The sequence below is a fragment of the Eretmochelys imbricata genome, chromosome 6 (assembly GCF_965152235.1).
Source record: "Eretmochelys imbricata isolate rEreImb1 chromosome 6, rEreImb1.hap1, whole genome shotgun sequence".
In the NCBI taxonomy this organism is placed as follows: Eukaryota; Metazoa; Chordata; order Testudines; family Cheloniidae; genus Eretmochelys; species Eretmochelys imbricata.
The window spans coordinates 126,865,203-126,886,110 of record NC_135577.1 but is presented as its reverse complement, the minus strand read 5'-3'; the positions used below and the strand labels follow the sequence as shown (position 1 = coordinate 126,886,110).

The window sequence follows — 20,908 nt, the reverse complement described above, 5'->3', positions numbered from 1 at the left end:
AGATGATTATGGTTCGTTTCCTGTCAGCAGCACAAATGTGCTGCATCTTGCAGACTTCTTTTCTGACTACAGTACAGAGTGTCAGTTCATTTCCGTGGACATAAACAGCTGAACAAATGTACAGAAGGATGCTATGATAATACAAATAAACAGACAAGTAATAAAAGAATGCTACTTTACAACCTGCTGAATCTTACTAACTTTGTCCATTTCTACTAATTTCATTAAGTAATAAGATTATTTCTTTTAAGCTTCATGTAGAGTAGTTTCTAAAGAAATATCCTTCTCCACCTGCCCCCAGATGTTTACAGCTTCTTCATCTGGTGGCAGGCAGCCACCATAGGACTGCCCCACTTTAAACTGGCCATTAAATGCAGGTGGGACGTTCAAAGCTCTGTAGCAGATTCCACAGACTTTGTATTTAACTCAAAAGAGGATCCCAGGTTAAGGGGGGCCAAGAAGAGCTGCAATAGAATTCAGGAGTAATCACAGATTGTCATGTTGAGCCTCCTTGAAGTTTATGGAAGGAATAAGTGACCAAGACGTGGGCGCCACCTCAGATTTATCCCCTTTTATACCCTTCCTAAACAGACCACTCTGCTGGCAAGCCACAGTGTCCCTTACACAACAGCAAAGGAACAACAGACATCGGTTTTCCTGCACTGGAACTGCGAGAAGTTTTCTTTCAGGATAAAATACTCAGTTTCTAGCTGTTTGGAAAAAAAAAAATGCATTTCCTCCTTCAACAGGCCTGTGCATGACCCAGCTCACGTCAGTACCTGCGTATCGACCCACTTCTGTCCACTCTTGGTGTGTTCCACTCTTCCATAAAAGTGGACAGGCAGCATGTACTCGGGACGGGCTTTCTCCCAGGGGTTGCCGTGTCTAAGCCAGTCGTCGGCTTCTTCCACCTAGAAGGGGGATAGTTAAACAGAACCATTTTTTACCCCCACCTCATGCAAGGTGAAGCAAACAAGCTAAATGCTACCGTTTGAGCTAATGCAACAAAAACATTTAGGATCAAAGAGGTTATATTTTTAGGGCCTGGAATAGAGACAGTACATCCAAGTGTTTGGATTGAGTTGTATGGCCCTTCAGGTATGTCTACACTGCAAAGAAAAACTCACGGAGGGGAGTTTCAGAGCCTGGGTCAATGACACTGGCTTGCGAGCCTCAGGCTTTAGGGCTAAAACTAGCAGCGTAGAAGTTTGGGCTCAGGCTGGAGCCTGTACTCAAACCCAGTGGGTGGGTGGGTGGGTGGGGTGTCTTGGGGCCCAGGCACCAGCTGCTGTTTTTAGCCCTGCAGATCCAGCCCCACAAGCCTGAACCAGTTGAACTGGGCTCTCACTCTGCCGCAGGTTTCTCTTTGCAGCGTAGATGTACCCTACGAAGCCAGGCCCATTAACATAAAAGTAACTTATTCATACACTTCCCGTTCAGAGAGATCTAATAAGTGGACTCAGGGCAGTGATGGGTCAAAGACAATCAGAGAAAAATGCCTCAGTTCTTGCTTCTGATTTAGATACTGGGATGAGGCCTAAACAGCGCAGAAAATTGCAAGGAAGTTACTGACCCCTTGAGAGAATAGGGCTGCTTTTTTGTTCAATGATGATTTTTTCAATATTGAGCACAGTCCTAAGAAAATTTGGGGGGAGGGGATGGGGATTTTTAAAGACATTTGTCCTTCAGATTATTCCTTGGAGCGGTGTGTTTCTCTCAGCATTTGATTCATTTCATAATGGAACCAAAAACAAACAAAAAAAAAGAAAAAAGTGGTTTATTTCCCAATGTTAACAGTGGAAGACAACTCTGCATAGCGCTGGCATGATGCTGAAAACTTAAAATCAAGGATAAGTAGACTCAATATATGCGTACAAGTGGAACTCACTCATCTTTTAGAGAAATGGGACAATTTGCCACTGTGAAAGGTACATGGCAGTTGGGACTCAAAGAATTGGAAGACTGAGTTATGCCAGTTTAGCCTCTACACTGTGTCTTTGTACCGCTCTTACCTGGGACATGGGAGAAGAGGAAGGGAAGTAACAGCTATTTTTACATTTTATTTTGGTAAAAAAATATTTTTTTTAATAGGGGAGGACTTTTAACCCCCCACTGTCTCTTAATTGAAGCAAACTCTGGACAATACAATAATAGCTCACCTTAAGTGATCACTCTCTCGTTACAGGGTGTATGGTAACACCCATCATGTCATGTTCTGTGTGTATATAAATCTCCCCACTGTATTTTCCACTGAATGCATCCGATGAAGTGAGCTGTAGCTCACGAAAGCTCATGCTCAAATAAACTGGTTAATCTCTAAGGTGCCACAAGTACTCCTTTTCTTGTTTGTTTAACTGTGTCACTCAGGGGTGTGCATTTTTCACACCCGCGCAATCTAGTTATACCGACCCAATTTCCTAGGTGCAGACCTTAGACATCCATCTTTCATCGAAAGCCAGTGGAAAGAGGACCCCTATCTCCCATTCATGCCTTTGATAAGCTCCTAAAAAGTTATGACTAAGCAGATCCTCAGCACACACCCTGCCTCTTGGCCCTCTCATGGGTCATACTTCAAAGGAAGCCCTCCCAAGAGGTCCCCGTCTTGGGAAGCCCTAAACTGAAAGGGTGCTGCAGCCATGGAAGGTAAGGGACAGTCTAGTGCCGCTGGTATCATGTTCCAGTACCAGATATGGACTGGTCACAGAGCTTGCTTATACACACCAGATGGGATCAGCATAAGACCCTTTAGTGCTCAGCCAGGTACGGCTGAGCTATGTTTAAATAAGGTATTTTACACACAGTGCCACCCAGTAGCCAAACAGTTTCATACACTTTATCATTCCATTCCCTCTCCTCTAAATTCTACATTCCCACCATTTAACCTCAAAGACAGCAAGATAGTCTGTTCAATGTATCAGTTCATTAACTGTCTCTAAATCATACTGGTTTTCTAATCACATGACCTGAATATGTAACATGGTCATCTGGCTGTCCATTAGTTGCAACGACTGACTGCGGTTCACTTGGAATCCTTTTTATTCTGCATCGGCCATCTGTAGAGTTTGTTCCTCAACAATTAACAGAGCAAACTGTAGAAGTTGACAGTTTCTGTTGAACTCTTCATTGTTGCTCTCAATCACATGATCTGGGTACAAAATTCTTTTTCTTTACAACAGCTGGAGTTGTCCATCCATTTTCTCCATTCAATTAGACATGAACACAGTCACCAGATTCTAGACCTGGCAGTTCTCAGAGGAATGTCTATTGTAGAAGTGTTCATAAACACCTTTAGCCTTTTTATTCAACTTTGCTACTCTCTTCATGTCTGTCCACTTTGGAGACAGAACTACTGTTCCAACTTTGGAAAAGAATCTGAGTTGCCTTCCCCTCAGGAGTTGTGCTGGACTATATCCAGTAGCTCTGTTGGTGTCTATCTGTAACTCAGAAGACCAAGGAATGGATCTTCCTTCTGTAGGATTTTCTTGGCTGCCTGTACAGCTCTCTCAGCCTCTCCTTTCACTTGTGCCTAATGTAGGCTGCTACAAAATCATATCTTGTTCAGAAGGACTTGCATTCTGCTGTAGCAAATTGTGGTCTGTTGTCCATCACAGTTGTTCTGGAATACCGAAGTGAGCAAAAGTTCACTTCAGCTTCTCAATAACTATGTCATTCAAGAATATTCCACACTGACCAGGTAATAATGTCCTCTGAATTTGCATAAATGTGCAGCTCTCTCTTCCAACGTCTCTCTAGTAGGGGTGTTTGTACACTGTATGGTTCAGCATGGTCTCAATTTGATTTGTACTGGATCTTCTCTCAAAAGTCCAATATCAAACTCCCCACTGAGTTCTTCCATCTTTCTCACTAGGCCCATCATGGTTGCCTCGCTGTCTTTGATCACTCACACACAGAATGCAAAGCTTTTATCTTGGTAAGTTTTTCTGTGCGGAACTGGCCCATGCAGTTCAGAATACCTCCAGGGCAAGCCAGAGCGGCGCCAGATGGGGTTGAAGTTGATTGTAAGTCCCTTCTGAGATGACTGTGATGTCAGTTCCTGAGTCAATTTTGAAGTCAATAATCTTGCTATGAACATTCAGTTTCACTCTCCAGGCAGGCTCTATGTCAGCACAAGCGATAGATCCCAGAAACAATGGCTCTTGATTGTCTGTAATGTGAGCCAACTCCCTGACTGCTTTGGTGCACGAAACAGTTGCATGAAATATGGACATTTAGCATGTATTACACGGTGTGCCTCCGGCTGGACATGCATAATCTCTTGGGATATGACTTTTCCCAGAGCTTGTAGAATTTGTCCCTCTTAGCCTGGGAGTTCTCTCCCCTTGCCTCAGGGGTTTTATGACAACTTAACACTGAAGTGTCTGTTTACAGTTTCTAAGCTCCTTTTCAGTTGCTCTAAGAAGTTTTGCTATCTGCGCAGGTCAGACTGCTTTGCTTTCTGTACTCTCCTTTCAACAGTCACTGCTGTGAGAGGTTTTTCTTTTCTGTTAACCCAATAACCAGCCTCCATCTGATTGTTTTCATGTTTTGCATTCCCCAAAATCAGTTGTGAGCCAATGTACGCAGAGCTCTTATGAAACATTCAACATTTCCCCTGGTTCTTGAATTCTCCCATGAAAACATGCTCTTCCATAAAGTATGCATCAAACATAGCCAGAAGCCTTTCATGGTCATCTGTACTGAAAGGTTTCAGAGTAACAGCCGTGATAGTCTGTATTCGCAAAAAGAAAAGGAGTACTTGTGGCACCTTAGAGACTAACCAATTTATTTGAGCATGAGCTTTCGTGAGCTACAGCTCACTTCATCGGATGCTAAATTGGTTAGTCTCTAAGGTGCCACAAGTACTCCTTTTCTATCTGTACTGAAGTCAGTCACAAAGTCAAAGGATTTAAAGCTCTGCTCTGCTTGCTTCCCCATAGCCCAAATTAAAGATAATACCTCTACATCTCCAGGTTCATTGTGGAGGTTGTGTGCAATTCAGACTCTTGTGAAATACTGCTTAATCTATCCATTGTGACAGCTTGCTAAAGCTCTCTTGGGCATTGAAGAGTGACATATCAATGAGATCCTGGCAACCTTTGTTGCGGTTTTCCTTCTATTTCTGTTGTCAATTTACTCCTGACACCATGTCACGTTCCTGTACCAGATATGGCCTGGCTACAGAGCTTGCTTATACACACCAGGTGAGTTCATCATAAGATGCTTTAAAATACATAGGAGTAGAGGACAAGACCATGTTAAGACAAAGCCACCAAAGAGTGAGGAACGAATGTCACTGCCCTGCTGTTTAACTAAACAGCTCTTTTAATAGGAAAGAAGTTATAAACTGCGCATGCTGAGGAAGGTAGGTTGGGGTGAGGTTCGTTTAAATAAGGCATTTTACACACTGTGCCACCAAGTGGCTGACCAGTATATACAGGTTAACATTCCATTACCATTAGTGAAATCATTTGTTCACATGGCTCTTGGATGAGGCTTTTTGGCAGCTGATCTGTAGATGCACAAAGAGCTCCCAAGTTCATTAGCTGGAGAGCCTGATTTCTTTGAGAGAATCCATGCACAGGAGAGTTGGAGAGCCACGTTGTTCAGAGCTTCGGGGACAGATTGTCAGAACAGAGGCCTGAAGATTTTCATTAAAAATGCACACTCTGTGAGCTGATGTGCAAACTGGGCATCTAGAATTCTGTGCATTCTCCGGCACAAAGCCTGACTTGCATTTGCAGTTATGGTAACTGCACATGAAAATTCAAACAAACACTTATACCCACACCAGGCACCTATAATCTGACCTTTTCTGTTCACTTTAATTAAAACTAAAAGACTATAATAAGAAACACTTAGGAAATCTTTACATGGTTGTATGTTTAATTTCATGCAACACCAACCAGTAAAAGACTTTATTTCAAGTTTTTTAACATCCCAGTAACTGCTCATGTTGACAATCATGGGTTAGCCTGGGCATCTCTGTTTTGTAATCTCTACATTGAACCCTGGTTATCATTTGCAAGATCTTCAGTTAATGATTTCCCCAATTTCAACAACTCAGTTGCTTAAAAAAAGATGTTGAAAGCCAGGTCCTCCACAACAATGCAAGACCTTATAGCTCCAAATATATCAGAGTATTTTTAGAGCTATAAGAGCACCCGAGCTCCATGAGAGGCAGATGACCATTGACGGAGAAGCGTTCCTTCTAATATGCTTTTTTCCAGACAAAGATGATTACAATAGTCTAAGACCAGATCTGTTTACAAGGTAATTGGTTCCCTGTCCGCTCACTAACTCAACTGGATCTTGTGAGTGTGATGAGACAGGAATAGATTTAATCAGAATTTAAACCTCATCCTGGAGACCTGCTAATGAAGCAGGTTGGCACCTCAGTGAAGAAGTGCTGCTAAACGGAAGACTATAGATTAGACACCGCCTTAATGCTGCTGAATGAGAGCTATAGAGGAGACAGCCATTATGTACAGGTCATAGGAGTAGAGGACAGGACCATGTTAAGACAAAGCAACCAAAGAGTGAGGAAGAAAAATCATTGCCCTGCTGTTTAACTAGCAGATCTTTAATAGGAAAGCAGTTATAAACTGCACGCTGAGGAAGGCTGGCTGTTCATAGGATTAGTCACTGTTCCCTTTCCATGAGTCAGATGGAATTCTGTATAATCAACTGCAGGGCGGATAAGAGCCCAGGCCAAACATGCAATGTTGGCTATACTTTAAAATAAATACATATTTACACACACAAACACACACACACACACACACACACGCACCCTCCAGGGCCATTAGAAGAGCTGGATACCACAGATTTGTGCTAATAAAGGAGAGTTTCAGATTATAGCTCCAGATGAAAGCTTATTGACAACACAAAAGAAATAAAAGATTGGAGCACTGCAGATGGAAGAGAACAGCTAGGCCTGTCACAAAGAAAGAGGACTTTCCCAGTTTGTGAAGAGCCAGAAACCTGGGCCCATAACCCAAAGGTCTGAAACTGTCCCCTGCTAAGAATGGGCACCTTTGAGCTCAGAAGCCGGGAAAGAATGTCCTTTCTTGGGGGATGGGTGGGACTGGCCTAGGTCTTTCCATCTCAAACCTACATGACCTCTTTTCCACTCAGGCCAGTGCGCGCTGATATTTTGCCCCTGCAAGTGCATCTACCTTTCTCCCCGCCACAGCTTTCTCCTTTATGGGGAGAAAGAGGGGAGTTTCTCTGTCTGCCAGAGCCCCAAGGATCTTCTCCTTTCCCTCCTTGTGGTCCTGGGTCACAACAATTCTTCTGTTGGGGGGGGGGGTATCAGTCAATGTTGCTCCTCAGCCATGTAAAAGTAACTCTTCCCCTGCCCCAGGAAGAGGTGCACTGCCATTATCACTCTTCCAATTCTACCCCAAAGAGCATGAGACTCCAAATTCAATCCCTGCATGGGTGGGTGCAGCTTCCAGTGAGGTCAATGAGATTTATGCCTTTTTATATGAGGGCTCAATTTGGCCCCAGGACTACAAATGGCTTCTCTGGCATGACAGTGCCACAACTAGGCACCTTCCTTTGGTGCCATTCCTCCACAGCACACTCCTAACCAAACCCCACAGTTTACAGCTACACATGGGCATCTAGCTGCACTTTCACTGCGGTGGGCGCACAGGTTTCAAATACGGGCAAAATCAACGAGCCATTTATCATTCAAATGCTGCAAAGTTCAACAAGGAAACGTCTTTTGACGGCCTGGAGTATAATTTCAGAGCAGCGAGGCAGGAACACCTCAGCCTGGTCAGTCGCTGCTGAACAAACTATTAGTCTGGGTGAACTCAAAGGGCCCATTGTTTCTTCGTGCAACGCAGCTATGCCAAGATATGCTGTAAACAGATTAGTATTCTGCAAGCACCAACAAGTCAATGTTACCAACCTACAATACTGGCATCCAAACAGAACTGCATTTTTCATTTACTAAGGCGTTTCATGCTTTTAGGGCCGACCCTGCGTAACAGAGAGAAGGCGGGTTTTGTGGTTAAGGTACTGGACGGGACTCGGGAGACCTGGCTCCATGTCCTGGCTTTGCCATGAACTTCTTGTGACCTTAAACAAGTCATTCAATCTCTCTGTGCTGCAGCTCCCCATCTGTAAAACAGAGATGGTACTTCCTTTCTGCCACCCTTTACAGCTTTAGATATACAAGGCAGACAGACTCTTCAGGGCAGGGACCATCTCTTACGGGATGTGTCTCCATACAGTGCCTATTACAATGGGGCCTCTTATGACTGGGCCTACAAATTTACCCTGACTGTGAGCTCAACTGCTAAGAGTGAGTGAAAGTTCAAAATTGTCACAATGACTTCTTGTATAAAATTGTTTAAAAGAAGGATGCAAAAAGGAGAGAAAAACAGATGTAATTTAGAAAGGGTTTTACAAATGCCACTCAAGGACTGTGTTAAAATTGTAACTGGTAAGGTTAAAAATATCCCAAAACTGGTGCGTCCAAAATTAGGCCTATTTGGTGAACAAAGTAATGAGAAGATGGAGTATTCCATCCACCACTCCGTTTCAGGGTTCTCACAAAGAGAAGACTATTGGGGAAAGTTAGTAAAAGCAGCAGCTGTCTGCCAACAAACACTGCAGCAAGCCTTATCATGGCTGCCACCCACACCATCCCCTGGGACCTTGGACCTTCTTTGTCCTAATCCTGAGAGATGTCCTGATCAGACCAGGCGACAGAGAAGGACCCAGATGACATTGTCACTGGCTAAATTCCAACCACCACCTGGGAAGTGAGACTTTGTCCCCTTTCCCCTTCAGTGTGTCCTTTTCCTTCCCCACCTTAATTTCTTTCTTCTCTCTCCTCTTGCCTTCTGTTTAATAAGACTCTCGCTTAGCCAGCCAAGACTGCGTATTTTACAACATTGCTGTAAGCATTTGACCAGAGTTGCAACTAAAAGCAATGCCATAAACATATTTGCCCATTCTTGGAGGGGCTGATAAGTCTTCTGGGCCTGTGTTTTTCCAGCAGGGAGATTGCAAGCGAAAGTCAACGTCAGAGACAGAATCTGCATTTTCTATCTTGGCTGTTCTTTGCTTTTCCCTTTTATGGTTGTTTTGCCTCATCTTCCAGGAGGCTGGATTGGGGTTTAAACAGCAAGGACAGCTCCAGCCCATCTCAACAAACTTGTGTTTCTTCACCAAAAAGGACAGTTATTACTATCTAAGACATTGTCGAACAAAAGTGGGAGGGGTTTATTTCTTTTAAAAAAAAACCTCTCTAGCTAAAGGAAACAAGGGATGTTGTTAAAATGAAAGCCTTATTTAATACTTGACATTTCAAGTGATTAATCTTTAGTAAAAGGTTATAAGGATTTTTAATAGCATGTTTGCCATGGTACTAAGCAGGCTAAGGTCCCCGAATACCAAACCCTGAACCTAGTTTCAAACTCGTTCATGTTGGACAATGACTGGATTATGTTAATACCTTTGACCCTGGCGCAAATATTTCATCTAAATCAATGCAACGGGCCCCGATTTCAGTCAGGATCCCTAGATATGACTGGAATACCAACCACACGCTCCCCAGCAAGCTAGATTTAAAAGCTGCCACACGCTCCCTGCGTTCTATAACATTTTGGTGGGGCAGGCTGGAATCTAAGGTAGCTTCATTTAGGCTTTAAATAGTGACTGAATGACTCCGGTATTAAAAAAAAGAAGCCAGAAGCCCGGGTGGTGTTTATTTGGATATTAAATTTCATGTTCGCCCCAGTGGTCAGCGAGCAGCTGATATCTGTATTGACACCATGGCTTCAACATTGTACTACTGTCAGGGGGAAGCCAGGGGAGGCACTTTGAAATCATGGGAGGAGCAAGTTGGTTAGATGATTCTGAAAAAAAAAAAGTGTGTATTGTGTATTTGATTTTGATAGGCTGAATTCCAAGCATCCCAGCCTGTCCCCAGGCTATCGTTAAATACATCCTGAAAACTCACCTTCTTAAGCAGCTGAAACTTTAATAATTCTAAATTAAGCACATGTTTTTGCAACTGTAGAAACTTCAAATTTAGCATTTTTTTCCTCAAGGCTTAAGATCCCATACCCTAGCCATCTAATGCAACAGCATGGAGTGCAGCCTGTCAATGCATCGGGTTAAATAGCTACAAACACAAGGGCAGGTACACTTTGGTTTTGGTCCACTGACTTATTAAGTGGGTGGCTGCAGAAGGGTGGGTAGAAAGGATTCTCTCTGTATTGACATAGACATGGAAGAAAGAGGCAACATAATCCCCACTTAACCATCACAAATAGTTTTGGTTTTTGTTTTGCTGGAGGAATGACCTCTCTTTCCCCATGTTACAAGCAGGAGAGTAACTCATGTTTTAGGATTTGAGGCATACTTATCAATAAGTCAACTGCAGGGGGAGGGATTTCGAAGAGCTTTTACATTTTCCCTGTGGGACCGGGAACACCCTCCTCCCCCAAATAAAATTCAAATTTCAGACTTTCAGGGCATGTTTCTCCAGTTAACAGAACACTGCATCTTGTATTGGCTCCCCTAAATGCAGCTTCACTGCCTAAATTAATCTAAACCAAGAGATCTAAAGTACTCAAACTTGGACAACATGTGATAAATGGGACAAAACATCTCAAGTGACCCATGACCCCAGTGTCGGTGTTTAAAGGAAGCACATTCTTTGCTTCCACAAGGTGGGGAGGGAAGCAGCAGGGTTTGGCTTAGGTGTACCTGCCATCCATCTCGGATCTTCTGGTTGAAGATTCCATATTCATATCTGATGCCATACCCGTATGCAGCAAGCCCAAGTGTTGCCATTGAGTCAAGAAAGCAGGCTGTTAAGGACAGACAATTTAGGGACGTATTTAGTGAAATTTCCCATTATGGTTTCATCAGCCCCTGAAAGTGACAAGCTTACAAAGCAGCCCAAATATAAAAAAACAGAGCTCCCTACTTCGCGCTAAGTTGAATGGTACATTTATGCAGCATGCATATGCAGGCATGGCTTAGAGACCGTCAGTTAATCTCTTTTCCATTCCACATCTTCCTATTGCTCCAACTCCTTGTCTGCATAACACACAACAACACATACTGCCTCCCCCTTTGTGTATGTGGCTCCAACCCCATGCCTGGCACACCACACGTACCACCTCCCATGCTAGGGAAACAAGTACTTTGAGGACTAAAGAAACACCAATTGAAAGCAGGTGTGGATGGGAGTCAAGATACAGTTGGCCTTGGAGAGCATTCTGAGTAGACAATGAAGCCCAAGGTTAATCTGATGCTCAAGCAACTGGGGGATCATCACTGGGGTCTGGAAGTCAGTCCCGCTTTCTTTTCCATCAGACCCATATGCAGCCCTGCACTAATATAAGCCAAGAGTATCAAAGTCCGTCCCTCCCTCCTGCGACACGCACCTTCCTCCTAAATAGTCCTGTACTATAAACAGCATTTGCAGGGCCACTGGTTCAAAAATAGCAAAGTCATATCTGCATGGTTGTTATCCTATTATTCAGCCAGCGTGTCTATTTTCTGGAGTCAACATTTTGCAAGTTACAGCCAGGCACTAACAGAAGAGGGGAGATAGCTTCTGTGCAGGAGAGGCCAGACTGAAGAGGACAGGTGGAGTCCAAGAGCGAAACAGACCATATTTAAACTATTTGGCAGACAGCTTAGTGAATGAAAGGAAATCATCATTTTTATTAGGGGAGGGGTGTGAGGGAAAGGCAGGGAGATCACATAGATGGGACAAATTAGTGCCCTGCATATTAAACTCATTTCCCTACCACCAGCATTGTCCGCAATGTTCATACTACAAGAAGGCATGACCATTTAATTTACACTTATAATTAGGTACTACCACAACGCAGGCAGACAAGTGCTCCTTGTGTTCATGGGACTCACTTACCAGCCAGTCTTCCAAGACCTCCGTTGCCAAGGCCAGCATCCTCTTCAATGTCCTCCAGCTCTTCTATATCCAGCCCTAGCTAAATACAGACAGAAGAGAGACGAGCTCTGTGCTCTTGAACTGAGTGGCAGAACGAACATTTACAATACCACTCTGCCACGAGGGAGCGGGAGAAACACAGGAGTTAAGATGCAAACAGAGCTATTGGAAAGAACCCATTTACAAGGAGCTCTGAACACAATTAATTCAGCACTGCACCGTCATCCCTTGTTACTATCCTGGCAGGCAGGTGCTCAAGAAGGAACTTGTTTATTGGATTCCAAGCTTAACCAGACTCATCTCTGCAGCTGCGACAGTGAATTTCCCCCAAAGCACCTTTGGCCCTCTACCCTTTCCAGGCACTGTGGACAATAGCAACATAAGCCCCTCAACCCCAGCCCACTTGCACTTTTTGTTCTTGAACTAAAGAGCTGATTTATATAGCACCTTTCACCTGAAGGTGCCAACACGCTCATCAAAACTTCACAATATAGAAGGGAAACATTTCGCCCACTAGTGAAACACAGCTACTTTTGGAGGATGGTAACCACCTATAACAAGAGCACTACACAAGAGTTCAGGATGTTAAATGAAGAATAGCTGATCCACCTGAAACTACTAGAGTAGCTAAGTATGAAAAGCATCAAGACTTCATTGGTTGTTAGCCAGGATACCAGGGCTAACACCTATTCTTCCAAAGAGTGCCAGGGAATTTTAATGATCTTAAGCTGTCAGGACATTGGTCTTAGATCTCACTCAAAAGACAGTGCCCCCAGAAGCACAGTGCCCCCTCATACCTGGCTGTGGCATTGCTTTATTTCTGGCAGTATGTGTCACATACACTATACCACTTTACAATTTTTGTGAAGGTTTCCCATCCAAATACAGACTAAATCTGATCCTGCATTGCTTATACCCAACAAGGTAACAGCTCAACTCATGGTACATACCACGAAGAAGTTTTGGGACACTGGAAATGAATTCTAACACTGAATTTTGCTAGGCATTTTTGGGTATATAAGTTGCTGTGCCTACGTATAGAAAATTTTTGAAAATGCTGTACTCTGTATGAAAACTCTGAAAGACGTTTATGCCACATGAAACTCGGCCTACCAATATATGGGGCGGGGACCTAGCATTGACACTAGAGTACAGTTATATTTCCGCATTACATTTTACAAAGAGACTTCTTTAGATACTACAGAAAATCCATGTAAGTTAGCACCTACTGCTAGTTAAATTATTAATTTTTAGGTATTGAAAAAACCCAAAGAATATTTTATAAAATCATTATTACTCAGTTCATACCAACAATCATCAAATACCACAGCTGAAAATTTCTCAGAATAAAACCTTACAGGCCCTACCAGCTATGTAACAAAAAACACATTTAAATAATATCTTCTCCAATCAACCAGAACAGTACATGCCAGTAACTCCAGAGGTATATTAGCATAAGATGTATTTGAACAAAGAATCTAAACACATTCCTCTTCGAAAACAAGTCCCTCACCTTACTGCTATTCTCTTTGCATTGTGAAAGAGTGCAGTATAAGTGAAAAATTCAGAAATAAACGTGTTTCAAAAGGAGAGCCGTTTGTTTGACGAATATCCCTCCTGCTGTGTAACTGCTTAAAAATGCTATGCACTAAAGAGCACACTGTTAACAAGAGTACAAGGGCAGCAAAGGGCAGAATGGAAGAAAGCCACTTTCAAAACTTTGGAACAACAGTAGCGGTTGTACAACGATGAATGGTGGAGCAAAGCCAAGCCATGAGTGACCAAGATAACCTTGGTCCACTGGCGCGGATGGAGTTACGCCTCCTTACACGAGGGAGGAACTTGGCCCAAAGTCTTGGAATATTATGCTCAAAACACGGACTAATTTAATGTTAAGGTTTGGAGCTCTGCTAGTGAGCAATCAATGTACAGCATGCCTCCATTTTACTGAACAATCATGAGTCACTCTGGATTTAGAGAACACTTAACAGTTTACATATATGCTCGTTAGCTAAAAAGTAACTATTATACACCACTGACTCTGCGACCAGCCCACAAGCCTCAAACAGCAGTGACAAGTAACGTTTCTGTTCCTGTGAAAAGGGGAAGTCGAATTTTACACCAAGAGGTTTATTCTAATGCTGAAATTTTGTAAATTCAGTAACATCCTGCCAACTGATAGTGCCAAAAGCATAGGAATTTCCTTATGTAGCCAACACCCACTGAACACCCAGTCAGTTAACATTCTTCCAAGACCTTTACTTTGGCCATTTAGGACTGTGTCTATCAATTGACTTCTTGGTCTGCAATATTCTCTCCCTCCACCCCCGCCCTCCGCCCACCCCGGTGCCAAAAACAAAACAAAAACCCCTAATGACTAAATATTACTCCGCTAAACCACAATATAGACACACTTACCTGATAAATTGCCTCATCACAAGCATTCTGCAATCCAAGGTTTATCATGGTGTTCTGTAAGGTGCGGCCCATATAAAATTCCAGAGAGAGATAGTAAACTCTCTGAAACAAAGAAAAATGAAAGCAAATCTTACTGAAACATGTAGAAACAGGTTTCAGAGTAACAGCCGTGTTAGTCTGTATTCGCAAAAAGAAAAGGAGTACTTGTGGCACCTTAGAGACTAACCAATTTATTTGAGCATGAGCTTTCGTGAGCTACAGCTCACTTCATCAGATACATACCGTGGAAACTGCAGCAGACTTTATATATACACAGAGAATATGAAACAATACCTCCTCCCACCCCACTGTGAAACAGTCTCCTCAAAAATGTTCAAGATCTGGAAACATTATTTTGGCATCTTCTAAATCCAAGAGTAATAAAACCAGCGTATATCATCAAAAGGACTCTTAAGTCTTTGTTAAGGTAACACCTTGAGTAGAAAATCCTGATTATTAGCTGATGCCTTGATTTAAAATAAGCATGGCTTTAAAAATTCATAAGCCACTTTGGGCAGGGGGTGAGGGATCCTAACCCACTGATTTCACTTTTTAAAAAAAGGTGTTTTCAGCCTTTAGGATTGTAGCAATAACCCCATGCAGCACTCTCTTCCTGAGTCTGCAGACAGACTGCTTCAGGCCTTATGTGCTGTACATGTAACCAAAGGAAAGGCTGGAAATAGGGCGGATGCTGGGAAAAAAAATGATAAAGTATGCCATGCAACAAGATGGAGGAAAGGCCTAACTACCTCCAACCCTGTGTTCTACACCCTCACTGCTAGTTTTAAACAATTAATGCTCACACAGGAAGAGGAGAGGGGCATGGTAGGTCCAGGGTGGAAGAGGTTGAGTTTTGTTTGAACGAGAGATCAGAACTCCTCCAAGAGCCTTAACCTGTGACCGACAGTTTCATTGCATCAATGGGAGAGGTGCATGTTCAGATCAGGGGCAGCATGTGGCCCTATGTCTATTTATGAAACCGAGTTAAAATGTAAACGAAGCAGACATTTCAAATTAAACCAGGCTTTAGAAACTCCAAACAACTGACCTGACTCTGATGCACAGAGTGCTTTCAAGAGCTACTCCTGCTTCCTGAACAAAACATCTAGATAGAATCTCCCTTGATGCAAATATTCTAAATAATAGAAGTCTTTGTTCCCTGAAATTTAATTTCCTCCAAGGATTATTGTTTTTATTGCAGTAGTGCTAAGAGACTCTAGTCAGGGATCATGGCTCTACTGCGCTAGGTGCTGCACAAATGACTCAAAGAAAGACTTGTTGCCCTGCCCCAGAGAGCTCACAATCTAGGACTGTAACAATATGTAACAGATGGGAGGGCAGGTAACAGTAAAGACAAGTACATTTGCATAAATGGTCACAGTGGTCACAGCTACATGCCACTCGAGCCAATGCCTGCTAGTGATCTGTGGGCATCACAGCAGAGGTTGGGTTTAAGGAGGGATTTAGAAGAGGAGAAGGTGGCAGCTTTGTGAATGTTGACAGGGGGGTCCCTTCCACATGTAAGCCACAGTGTGGGAAAGAGCGCAAAGGTGCTTGTCGAAAAGCAAACATATGAGAAATCATCATTGGCTGAGAAAGGTGGGGTCAGCCTTGTGATAAGTAATTAGACTTGATAGATTGGGAGGGGCTTTCAAATGATGTCACAAACAGGATTACTGTTTAATCCACTAGCAAGCACAGTTCTGTGTTCAATATAAACCAAAGTGGACAAGCAATGACCCTAGAGGAATGTTAAGCCAATTCACTTGAGACTGCTTGAGCTTTTTACTTCAGTCCCACTTCCTTCTCAGAGGAGCCTGAGGGTTCAGAGGATGGACATTTCACACCTGGTCATGTGATACATGAGTTCTCAACCTCCTCCACTACAGTGCTCCTAGTTCCCAGAAGTACCTAAAGCCCCTGGGTCTCCATGAAGTACATGTATCTACTCCAGAAAATTTTGAATTACAGGGCCTGGGTTTTCCTAGAAAAAATGCAGTCTGTATACTCAATGCTGCAGACCACAGGAAGCACTACACAAGTCTCTTGAGATATGACAGTTGTCGATTACCTTTTAAATTTTGATTACACATGTTCTGCACTTTTTGGTTTCTTATTGCCACATTATAAGGATCAGAGTTAAGAAATACAGCCAGGGAGTAAGAAAGGTGTACTTTGGCTTGCTTGTCTTCTTCAGTTGAAGTTCAGAGCAATAGAAGAAAGTGAGAGTTATATATAAACAATTGTGAAGGACGGCTAACATGGCACTTTCACAGAGTCATAAAAAGAGGCTCCTTATACTTTTGCAATGGCTCATGTAAAGTATTCCTAAAAGACTCAGAGGAAGTTTTAAACTCTAGTAGTAAAGCACATACAGCTTTGAAGTTCTGTCACTGCCAATTAATTTTGCTTTTATATTGAGCTGACTCTGACCTTTTTGATCCCTTAAACTAATTTACCCTAAAAGGGTTTCTGGATATTTGTTGGTCAGCCAGACCCACTGGACAATACAAAAGGGGGCAGGAATACACAGGAAGAAACACTGCAATACAATACAGCAAACACTTTCTTTCCAAGCACTGGATATTGGTGTTTGCAGCCAAGTTTTGTTCAACTAGCAAAACAAGTTAAAGTGGCCTAGTTTGTTTAAACCCAGTTCCTGGAATCAGGGACAAATGAGGAAGCAGACACGTCTCCCCCTAAAAACACCTAGTTCCAGCTGAATGCAAAGCAGGAGCAAGGGGAGATTTAGCAAGGTTTGCTCATGAGGAGTTTAAGATGGGAAAGTAATGTCTCCTCCCAATCTCCAGCATCTAGTCAGGGCTTCCCCATGCCAGACATGAAGTAGCCTCCCCACTCCTGAACCTTGGGAGGGTCTTGAGCATAGGTGCGGGACCAAGAGGTGTGGCAGCACCCCCGGCCTGAAGTGGTTGCCGTCCTATACAGGTTGTGCAGTTTGGTTCGATGGCTCTCAGCACCCCCACTATACAAGTTACTCCTGGTCTTGAGTCAGAAGCTACTCACCCTTCCCATAACTTGAGGGATTTATACAGCTATGTCCCCGCTTGGGGACCTGCCCAAGGAAGCGGTCCCAAACTCACAGTGCCTTCCCCCTCCCCACTGTGCCTTGCACACCACTATGCTCCCCTTGGCCCTTAGCTTCCCACCTACTGAGCAGCCCTCCCTGGTGCACATCTGGGGCTTGTGTACCCCTGGTGATCCTGGACTGGGTTCCCTGTACCTGGGGGACCTACCCGCCAGCTGCCAGCAGCCCCAGTGCAGCCCCACCCCCCGCCCTGACATGGTGCCTCCCCAGCTCACCTTGGGGTCCTTCTCGTAGTAATACTGCTGGGTGCGGATCCACCTGCCCACCAGGTGGTCGCGCACAGTGTGTGCCAGGGCGAAGTAGTAGTCGCGGGGGGTGGCCACATTGCGGTCCTTGACCAGGGTGAAGTGCAGGTGCCGGTTGAAGCCCTTCTTCAGCTCGGCCACGTTCTCCACGCCCACGATCCCGCGGATGCTGATCTGCTTCCTCTTCTCCTGGTCGGTCAGCGGGCGCGACATCTCCCTGGGCCCGGGGCTGCGGGGGGGAGGGGGCAGGATGCACGCTCAGCATGGGCTCCTCTCCTCCCTGGGGTGCACTCAGCCCGCAGGGAAAGGGGGCCCAGGGTGCTTCTCCCCCACCCCATGGGGGCTGGAGACAGGACCCCTCGCCACCCCACTGGGGAAGGGAGAGTGATCCAGGGAGGGGACCCCCCCCGCCTATAAATGGGGGAGCACCCAGGTATAGAAAAGGGTCGCATGCACAGGGCAGGGCTGGATGGTGAGTGGGGACCCTCAGCCCCCTCCAAGGGGTGCACGCAGGGTGGTTTGGGGGGGCGACCCCCTGCGCCCCTATCCATAACCGGGGTGGGGGCTGTGGGGCGCGCAGGGGGGCAGGGAGGGGAACCCCTTCCCCGCCCGGGGGGTGGCGGGCGGGCCCCAGCGCTCCCCGCAGGACGGGGCGCAGGGGGGCGCCCCCCGGGGAGGGACGCTCAGCGCGGGGCCGGCGGCCACCTACCCGCTCTCGGGGCGGCTGCTCGCGCGTCTGCCGGGGCTCGGGGAGCGGCGCCGCTCCGCCCGCCGGTATTTATAGCCCGCGGTTGGCTGCGGCCAGCGCCGCTCGCAGCCACTCCCGGCCGGGGCTGGCGGGTTCCTCTCCCGGGGGCGGGGGCAGGCGCCCGGCGGCCGGCCCCGCGCTGTGCAAACAGCCTCCTCCCGGGGCCGGCTGCAGCGAAACCCGCCCAGCCGGTGCCTGGAGGGCGCAGCCGCCTGCACAGACCCACCCTGGGCTCTGGGGCGTGTTTGCTGAAGGCCCCCGGGGCTGCAAACGGGGCAGGGCGGCCTGTTTGCATGGACTTAGCCTCACCTGTGAGCCTGATCTGTGGCTTTGGGGGGAGGGGGGTGGATTTGAAGGGGGAAGGCAAAAATAGGGTTTGCAGCCAGCTCAGCTGCAGCAGCCTCGGCTATGGACTTTTGTCTCCCTGTGACATTAACAAACAACTTGCGGCTTTATGAGGCCCTCCCTTCCAGGCGCTCTTTGCAACCGGGTCAGTGCACCGCCTCCCTGGCGCACAGGAAAGTGAATCAGCCCGACGCTGTGGAGGAGCGGAGTGTTTCTTCCAAAACAAGAGCTGCCGGCTGGATTATTGCTGACCTGGGCTTCTTGCCAGCGTAGCCAAGCAGGAGAGGAAGGAACAGAGGGGTATAGTTCTGAAGAAGAGCCCGGTGTAGCTGGAAAGTTTGTCTCGCCACCAGAAGCGCTGCAGCAATAAAAGATATTCGCTCACCCACCCTGTCTCTGTAACAGCCTTAGAAGGGATTTATCTCCATGTTCTGAAATATTAAAAATCAAATCTTCGCCCAGAGCTACAATATAAGGAAAGAAACATCAACACTCCTTCTTAGGAGTATTTCGTCCATGCCCTCCCCTTGTTCTGCCTGGCCTGCCTTTCCTATAATTGGTTTCAGAGTAGCAGCCCTGTTAGTCTTAGTCTGTATTCGCAAAAAGAAAAGAAGGATTAGTGGCACCTTAGAGACTAACCAATTTATTTGAGCATGAGCTTTCGTGAGCTACAGCTCACTTCATCGAATGCATTCCGATGAAGTGAGCTGTAGCTCACGAAAGTTGATGCTCAAATAAATTGGTTAGTCTCTAAGGTGCCACTGGTCCTCCTTTTCTTTTTATAATTGGTCTGCGTCTTTAACTCCCATTTAAGTTGATGTGAAAACACTACAAGGCCTGGTTCTTCTTGGTTTATAGATGAACAACATACCCCCATATCTCAGTGTCTGTCCTTGGACCTGTTAACCTTTTACCCCCAATCAGGGAGATTGCAGATTATGTATTCCTTACGCCACCCGTTCCTAAACTGAATTTCACACCTCTTGATAATCTGTACCTTATTGCCTGATAACCAGAAACTTCTATGCTTAAACTCTGTACCGTTTTCTTTTTACTTCAACATCATCTTAAATAAAATTATTATACACCACTCCAGAAATTAGATCTTATCTTGCTTCCAAATATTTATTGTCTACCTCCATCCTGCCTTGAGGGCAAGTTTCTTGACAAAGAATGAAATTCTACTTCTGCTTTTCTGTTAACCTACAGCTATGTTTGTATCGATTCTCCAGTCCTGTATATTATTGTAGCCCATCTCAGTAAAGCCAACAAAATCAAAGAAACGAGTGATAAAAGCAGATGGCTTTCCTCTTCCAGCCAGCCCGAACTGTGGCAGGGTGTGGAGTAAGTTGTCAGTTTCAAGTGCCATACCAAGAACACAGATTTTACATCCTCCATAAAATAAATGCTTTAAGAACAGCTACAAAAATGGTATATAGAAAATGTGAATGAACACATAGTTGCTACACAGTTCAGAGATGTGAAGGCCATTAGTAAAACTAAGCCTGTGTTAATGGTCACCTGCTAACTGCAGTCCCATGTGCTAATTGCCACTAAACTCTTTGGCCCAGTGAGAGTTCCTCCATATTAATCAGAATGTAATGCACCCACCTGGTAAGATGACTGGAAAAATAACTGTGTCCATGGTGTCCATCATGAAGAAGTTTCATGGTTGTCATCCCCCCCCACACACACACATTTAGCAGGCTAATTTTTCAAATGTTAACCTCTGATTTGGGGTATCTACATTTTTGGGCTCTGTGATGGGGTATTACATGTTACCAATCTGGGTTCTAGGAAGTGCCACCCTGGTAGAAGGAGAATCCGCACCCCTGCTTTCCATGCTGGATAGGCCAGAATCTGACCAGGACAAATTAAGTGACCATGGAATAGATGCAGCTGGGCTTATTACACTACATTAAAATAATAGGCAGGAAAGAAAAGGGTGGGAGTGTGTCATAAGCAGGAAAGGGAGGATTTTTATTTGGGACTCTGCTAAAGTTTGCAAATGGTAGGCAAACCTTGTTTTATTTGCGGACCTTTCTCACAGCTGGAAGGGA

At 45.0% G+C, this 20,908-nt stretch overlaps 1 protein-coding gene across 7 annotated transcripts in view; it reads right to left on the bottom strand.

Annotated features, from left to right (window-relative positions):
• The window catches only part of PYGL (glycogen phosphorylase L), a 45,754-nt gene extending 27,142 nt beyond the window's left edge, over positions 1-18,612 (bottom strand). For all 7 annotated transcript variants that reach the window (XR_013346465.1, XR_013346462.1, XR_013346463.1 and 4 more), the window contains exons 1-6: positions 18,465-18,612; positions 17,726-17,984; positions 14,366-14,467; positions 11,909-11,987; positions 10,732-10,835; positions 780-911 (exon numbers count right to left, since the gene is read on the bottom strand). Coding sequence is in view for 2 of the 7 variants with exons in the window: in XM_077819665.1 (XP_077675791.1) it covers positions 780-911; positions 10,732-10,835; positions 11,909-11,987; positions 14,366-14,467; positions 17,726-17,968 (660 nt within the window). In the remaining 5 variants the exon portion in view is untranslated. The remainder of the gene's footprint in view (positions 1-779; positions 912-10,731; positions 10,836-11,908; positions 11,988-14,365; positions 14,468-17,725; positions 17,985-18,464) is intronic.
• Between the last annotated feature and the right edge of the window lie 2,296 nt (positions 18,613-20,908).